The sequence below is a fragment of the Oncorhynchus clarkii genome, chromosome 13, assembly GCF_045791955.1.
Source record: "Oncorhynchus clarkii lewisi isolate Uvic-CL-2024 chromosome 13, UVic_Ocla_1.0, whole genome shotgun sequence".
NCBI classification, from domain to species: domain Eukaryota; kingdom Metazoa; phylum Chordata; class Actinopteri; order Salmoniformes; family Salmonidae; genus Oncorhynchus; species Oncorhynchus clarkii.
The window spans coordinates 35,267,649-35,275,364 of NC_092159.1; the positions used below are offsets into that span (position 1 = coordinate 35,267,649).

Below are 7,716 nucleotides of genomic sequence, written 5' to 3' on the forward strand. Positions count from 1 at the left end.
GTACGAAAATGTGTGCACTTAGAGCGTAAGTCGCTCTGAATAGAAACATCTGTTAAATGACTAAAATGCCAACTGTTAATGCCCCGCGAACGTTCTTGTTCCCACACACACACACACACACACACACACACACACACACACACTTTTCCCCTTCAAATTGCGCTATTGGCACCTAAAGTGTGTACGCGCTGCCAGAGCGTACACACGTCCCTCAGCTTAGTGGGTTGTAAAAGTCAAGTCCTGAAATATGTTAACAGCCTCGTTTTAAAATGCCCAAATAGCAGAGTGTGATCATGATTCAGAGTGGAGCGTAGCACGTGTGGCGGTGGTGCCACGGTTAGTCACTGTGGAGAAACACGTGGCTGGACAATACGCTCCGTGACACAGGCACACAGAACGGGAAGTTGAACACTGTGCGGGCACTCATTTTAAGGAAGTCGATGTGTCGCATTGAGTCACTGGGTGGTGTGTGTGTGTGTGCGTGTGTGTGCGTGTGCGTTACATATTAGGGCCGGGAGTTGCAAAGGACCTCTCTTTACGATATCACAATACTTAGGTGCCGAAATGATGCGTATCAAGATTCTCACACTTCTATATGCATTGCAACTCGATACCGCAATTTTTTTGGAGACTCGAACGTATTTCTCAGCGTATGTCCGCTGCAGAGAGACGAGAGGGAGAGAGAGAGACACGAGAAAACGGGTTTTGACCAGTCGTGGAAATAAATGTGCCGGAAACAAATTGGCTCCCTGTTTAAAAAAAGAAGAAGAAGAAGATGGGAGTACTGAGCTATGAAGGACAAATACTGGGTGCAGGTACAGCCCACCTGGCGCATAAATAGTATCGCGGTATTGTTAAAACGCTACGACATATCAAAAATAATATCCTGATATGTAACTAATCACTATTACCTACGTACCGATGTTATTGTCACTCGCCCTCCCTCCATAGGTCAACATGAGAGCTTTGGGCCAATACACGCCCACACGTTTGAACGTCACTCACCAGCATGTTGAGCGCCGTTGGATGTTAGAGCCTGTCGTCGATGCGGGTGTCCTTTGTCATGTGACTTTGTTGATACCGGTGGTCATTCTATCCTTCCGTCTTCCACACGCCGCTGCTATCAAAAAACGAGCCTTTTAGGTCAGTAACCTTTTATGGCTGCTCTCTCACTCTCTTTCAGTTCCGCGACGCTACGTTGGGCATCGAAGCATGTCATTCGTAGGCGTATATTGTCGAAGCAAAAGCAGAACATAACAGCAATCTTTCTCCCCTTCTCTCCCGCTTATTATTATTATTTTATTATTTTATTTTTTACAATTATCATTTTTTTTTAATGAGCAAATAAAGCAACTGTTAACACCCGACCTCTCTTCTCCTCGCAGGGTTTCTTCCGGAGAAGCATCCAGAAGAACATGGTGTACACCTGTCACCGAGAGAAAGGCTGCATCATCAACAAGGTCACCCGCAACCGCTGCCAGTACTGCCGCCTGCAGAAGTGTTTAGAAGTGGGCATGTCCAAGGAGTGTGAGTACTAGTACCTGTCTCTCTCTCTCTCTTTCTCACCCCAATCCCCACTATTCAATTTAAGGGGCTTTATTAGCATTGGAAACATGTTTCGCTCTCTCTCTCTCGTGTGTCTCTCTCTCTCTCGTGTGTCTCTCTCTCGTCTCTCTCTCTCTCTCTCTCTCTTTCTCACCACAATCCCCACTATTCAATTTAAGGGGCTTTATTAGCATTGGAAACATGTTTCTCTCTCTCTCTCGTGTATCTCTCTCGTGTATCTCTCTCTCTCTCGTGTATCTCTCTCTCTCTCTCTCTTGTGTGTGTCTCTCTCTCTCTCATCTCTCTCTCGTGTCTCTCTCTCTCTCTCGTGTGTCTCTCTCTCTCTCGTGTGTCTCTCTCGTGTCTCTGTCTCGTGTGTCTCTCTCTCGTGTCTCTCTCTCGTGTCTCTGTCTTGTGTGTCTCTCTCTCTCGTGTCTCTCTCTCTCTCTCTCGTGTCTCTCTCTCGTGTCTCTCTCTCGTGTCTCTGTCTCGTGTCTCTGTCTCGTGTGTCTCTCTCTCGTGTCTCTCTCTCGTGTGTCCGTCTCGTGTGTCTCTCTCTCTCTCTTGTGTCTCTCTCTCTCGTGTCTCTGTCTCATGTGTCTCTCTCTCGTGTCTCTCTCTCGTGTGTCCGTCTCGTCTGTCTCTCTCTCTCTCTCTCGTGTCTCTGTCTCGTGTGTCTCTGTCTCGTGTGTCTCTGTCTCGTGTGTCTCTCTCTCTCGTGTCTCTCTCTCGTGTCTCTCTCGTGTGTCCGTCTCGTGTGTCTCTCTCTCTCTCTCATGTCTCTGTCTCGTGTCTCTCTCTCTCTCTCATGTCTCTGTCTCGTGTGTCTCTCTCTCGTGTCTCTCTCTCGTGTGTCCGTCTCGTGTGTCTCTCTCTCGTCTCTGTCTCGTGTGTCTCTCTCTCGTGTCTCTCTCTCGTGTCTCTCTCTCTCGTGTCTCTCTCTCTCGTGTCTCTGTCTCGTGTGTCTCTGTCTCGTGTGTCTCTCTCTCTCGTGTCTCTCTCTCGTGTCTCTCTCTCGTGTCTCTGTCTCGTGTGTGTCGGTCTCTTCTGAGTAAAATACTGTCTCCCACGAAATGTCTTCCCGAAGTAGATGTTTAAAGCACCACACACTGACGTGACAAAAAGTGATGGTTCCAACCCATTTCAAGACATTTTCATATCAAGGAGCTATAATGCACAACCCACCATGATGGCTTCCCTCCCTTAGTCCATGTCTACACTTCCACCACACACACGCTCACATGCACTGTATATCAATCTCCCTATAGGTTTCCATGAGGCTAAGCGCCAAAACAATCTCCTAGCACTTCATCCTCTTTGCCCCCCTGTAAGTGAGTTATCCTCCTCAGTGCTCCGAGCCACTGGTTTACAGCAACATTCATCCCAGTCAAGGCCGCTAGGGAAATCAACCACTGCCATCTAGTGGTGGGGAGCATGTTACTACACCTGGGAAGTAGCACTGTGTTGTTGTTTTTTTTTTCATGTATTAATTTGACAGAATCAGATGTGTGTGTTTGCTTTTAAACTGGGATCTATATTGAGTTGTGTAGCTGGGCTGTGTGTGTGTCCAGGACAGCCTTAAATCCTCTTGACTGACCTTTGTGACCTGACCTTGACATCTCGGTCAACCTGTCATCCTTTTAGACATAGAACCATGGACACGAAGACTCTCTAAAGGGGGTTGACACACTGATGCTATTTACTCCGTCCTGCCCCCCCCCCCCCTGGGTGCATGTTTTGGTTTTTGCCATAGCACTACACAGCTGTTTGAAATAATCAAAGTTTGATGATGAGTTGGATGGGGGGGGGCATCTCCGTTTTCCTGTGTGTGTGTGTCAGGACTGATTGGAGCGCCAGGCTAATAGTTATTTAATGGCTTCATTAGGTTGTGTTTTCTGGGCCCACGCTGGCAGCACACACACGCACATAGTGAACAGTGCTACGCTGCCCTGAGGAAAGAAAGCAACAACAGTGAACAGTGCTTCTCTCTCTCTCTCTCTCTCTCTCTCTCTCTCTCTCTCTCTCTCTCTCTCTCTCTCTCTCTCTCTCTCTCTCTCTCTCTCTTATATATTTATATATATATATACACATACAATTCCATTTAGTGGCATTAGCTTTCACATATCCTTGGGAATTGTCATTTGAGCCTAGAGGATAACTCTCTCCGTTTCTCCCTCTCTCGCTCTCTCTCTCCATCTCCTCTCTCGCTCTCAGCGGTGAGGAACGACAGGAACAAGAAGAAGAAGGAGGAGAAGAAGCCAGAGTGTACGGAGATCTACGTGCTGAGTACCGAGACGGAGCAGATGATCGAACGCGTTCGCAAGGCCCATAAGGAGACTTTTCCCTCGCTCTGTCAGCTGGGCAAATACACCACGGTGAGTTATATACACACATGCGCGCACACAACGGCAAGTTACACGTACACAAACATTACCCTCACTCTGCCAATATGTTTTGGGTACACCAAACGCTGACAACGCTCTCAACATGCCAACCGGTGTATTTGTAGAATCACAGAATAAAATGCACCCCTCTTCCCTCCCCTATAGAATAACAGCGCAGAGCACCGCGTGGCTCTAGATGTAAACCTGTGGGATAAGTTCAGTGAGCTGTCCACTAAGTGTATCATCAAGACGGTGGAGTTTGCCAAGCATCTGCCAGGCTTCACCACCCTCACTATCGCTGACCAGATCACCCTGCTCAAGGCTGCCTGTCTGGACATACTGGTGAGGAGACCTATCAGGACACACACACACACACACACATGTAGGGCATACATATATTTATTACAAACAGCAAAACATCTACAAAAAGGGAACACCAATATACAATATCTTTGTGCTCCACCTCCCTTTCCAACTAACTCCGTGGCCGTGTGGTTAGTGTCCGTCCTGAGACTGGAAGTTTGTGAGTGTGATCTCTGCTTGGCACTTAACATTAAGGAGATAGATTGAGGATAAGGCCCTGCGGTAGTCCAGCATCCTGTCCAGGTGGTGCACTTGCACATCAAGCTTCTTCATGCTACAGAAACAGGAGATAGATTGAAGGTAAGGCCCTGCGGTAGTCCAGCATCCTGTCCAGGGGGTGTACTTGCACATCAAGCTTCCTCACGCTACAGAAACAGGAGATAGATTGAGGATAAGGCCCTGCGGTAGTCCAGCATCCTGTCCAGGGGGTGTACTTGCACATCAAGCTTCCTCATGCTACAGAAACAGGAGATAGATTGAGGATAAGGCCCTGCGGTAGTCCAGCATCCTGTCCAGGTGGTGCACTTGCACATCAAGCTTCCTCATGCCACGGAAACAGAAGATCTACTCCGATGAGCCAAGGCTCGTCGCAAGACTGACTAACTTCCTACCTTTTTCCCTCCTTCCCTCCCTCTACATCTCAATCCCTCCATCTCAGATTCTGAGGATCTGCACGCGCTACACTCCAGACCAAGACACCATGACCTTCTCAGACGGGCTGACCCTGAACAGGACCCAGATGCACAACGCAGGCTTCGGCCCGCTCACAGACCTGGTGTTCGCCTTCGCCCAGACACTCCTCCCTCTGGAGATGGACGACGCCGAGACCGGCCTGCTCAGCGGCATCTGTCTGCTGTGTGGAGGTACTGCACCTCTGCTTGGATTCCAACCCAGCGCTGCACTCCTGTCAGGGCCCGGGAGTTGAGCTCAAAAGAGGCTGATTTGTCATTTGTTTTTCAGCAAATTAGTACAAACAAGTCTCAGCAATTAGTGTGTTTTGTCAGCTGTGTGTATTACTGGTGTGAAGACGTGAGTTTGCCTAATACTGCATGTGGATAATGCTACTGTTATCATGCCACTGCGTGAATCATGCCACGGTTGGGTGTGCTCTTTGAGTGTAAAGATTGGGTAATAAGGATGTGTTTTTCATTGTTTGTGTGTGTGTGTGTGTGTGTGTGTGTGTGTGTGTGCGCGTGTAGACCGTCAGGATCTGGAGCAGGCAGACAAGGTGGACTTGCTACAGGAGCCCCTACTGGAGGCTCTGAAGATCTACGTGAGGAAGAGGAGGCCTCACAAACCACACATGTTCCCCAAGATGCTGATGAAGATCACGGACCTCAGGAGCATCAGCGCCAAGGGTGAGAGAACACGCCTGTACACTGCGTTGTTTTTTTTTGTATATAGGGTAGCTTTAGTGTAGCTTAAACTTCTTCCAGTGTGAAGTCATCGGTAGCTTGGGAAACGGTATTGTTTTATGTTGGTGTTGACTTGATTTTTTGGCAGTTACCTGTATGTGCCTGTTATACAACTTAATCCACAGTTATTTATTTTTTTTAGAAACTATTGATCCTCTGTGGCTAAATTATGTTCTTTTGGTGTATTTTAAACTTTGAAAGTTGGCTCCTGTGATTGTATATTTGTTGTTATTTTTTGCCTCTTGGGCACCCTGCAGGGTTGGGCCCAGGGAATTCAGCCTCTGTAAACCCCTGCGTTAGTCCAGCCCTAGTCTCAGTGCAGCAATACTGCCGTTTATAGCTATATCATGCGTCATTTATTTGAAGATAAATGTTTGTGGTCTTACATACGACATTTTGCTGTAGTGGCCGAACCTTGTGGAACACATAACACATGACCCCCTCTCTCTCTGCCTCTCTCTTCTTCTCCCTCCCTCCCTCTCCTCCTCCAGGAGCGGAGCGAGTGATCACTCTGAAGATGGAGATCCCAGGCTCCATGCCCCCTCTCATCCAGGAGATGCTGGAGAACTCAGAGGGTCTGGAGGGCCAGGGGGCCAGCGGGGGCCGCTCCAGCGGAGGAGGGGCCCCACCAGGCAGCTGCAGCCCCAGCCTGTCCCCCAGTTCAGCTCGCAGCAGCCCCCCTGCTCCCTCCCCTTAGACGGGGGTCCACCACCACCCCCCAGGCAGGGACAGCCAGAAGGCGTGACTACAGACTCCCACACTGTGACAAACCAGGCCAGAGTGGAGTGGGGTTAGGAAGAGGGCCAAGTCTGGGCCCAACCAAGACGAACTTTGACACTTTGGGGACAAACGTAGGCCTCGATGGACAGCCGTCCCCCTCACTCCCCCTATCCCAGACCGGGCACCGAAACGGGGCGGAACCCGACCCCATCATACTTGACTGAACAATAGGGGGGCGGGCGGGCGGGCGGGCATCTCACTTGGATGGCACTATACCCATCACCCCCCCACCACAACTATAGACATGCCTCAGAACCAGCACCAGGGACCGGCTGCCCCGGTGCACAAGGAGTTTAATCTGAGATGTTCCGTTTACTCTCCTCAGTGACGACTCTGTGTTCCTCCTCTCTCCCCCTTAAGACATTGGAGAGGAATTCAGGCTCGGTGCCCGTCAGACCTGGGGTGAAGGGGTCGACAAGACACACGTCTTTCTGCAGGGAACTAGACAGACAGACGGACAGCTAGACATTGGGCACGAGTTATCCCTAAATGTTGTCAGGGACAGCAAACGGGGGGGCCCGAAAGGGGGGTGCCTGCCTCACCTTCTCCTATACAAGAGACTGATTTTTTTTTTTCTTACAAAAGATATATGGAAATATAAATATATATATTGAAAAAGTAATGATTGCAATTTGAATTGTCCTAGGTGGAATGATGCATAAAAGAGGAGTTGCTATCTTTTTTCCAAATGTTTTCCCTCACTGTTCTTTCGAACTTGTGATCCCCCCACCACCACCTCCCCAGACCTAGTGTTTTGTTCTCTCCGTTTCACCCAGGAATATCGGCACACTAAGTAGTCACAGTGGAAATGTGTTTTTTTTTCTTCTCCTCTATCAAATCAATAGATAAGTAGAACAAAAATGATTTTCAGATGCAATTCACTTTATGCACTAGACCTCTTGCACTGTCACGTTCACAGGTTGGATCAAATTGATACACAAAACACAAATTGGACCAGGTTGGGTTGGCATCTCTCTGTTTTGTTCCGTTTACAGTATTTCGTTTTTTTTTCGTGGGTGGAAAATGAAAGAAAACATAGTGGCTCTAATGATCGAGAGTCAAGTCGTTGTGGAGTTATGAAGATGCTCTGTGAGATAATAGCAGCCGTGACAAAATGTACATAAGATGTATTCCTTCTTTTTAAAAGTACACGGAGTCTAGACCTTTTTTTTTTGACATTGTCAAAGCCTTTTATGTTCAGCGTTTTTGTTCTCGTTTTGGTTTCTGAA

General features: G+C 48.4%; 1 protein-coding gene across 3 annotated transcripts in view; it reads left to right on the plus strand.

Annotated features, from left to right (window-relative positions):
* LOC139364581 (retinoic acid receptor alpha-like) overlaps positions 1-6,654 on the plus strand; it is a 192,907-nt gene extending 186,253 nt beyond the window's left edge. For all 3 annotated transcript variants that reach the window (XM_071101440.1, XM_071101441.1, XM_071101442.1), the window contains 6 exons: positions 1,386-1,527; positions 3,760-3,920; positions 4,095-4,271; positions 4,951-5,155; positions 5,492-5,650; positions 6,199-6,654. In XM_071101440.1, the coding sequence (XP_070957541.1) occupies positions 1,386-1,527; positions 3,760-3,920; positions 4,095-4,271; positions 4,951-5,155; positions 5,492-5,650; positions 6,199-6,404 (1,050 nt within the window). In that variant the 3' untranslated portion in view covers positions 6,405-6,654. The remainder of the gene's footprint in view (positions 1-1,385; positions 1,528-3,759; positions 3,921-4,094; positions 4,272-4,950; positions 5,156-5,491; positions 5,651-6,198) is intronic.
* The last annotated feature ends 1,062 nt before the right edge of the window (positions 6,655-7,716 follow it).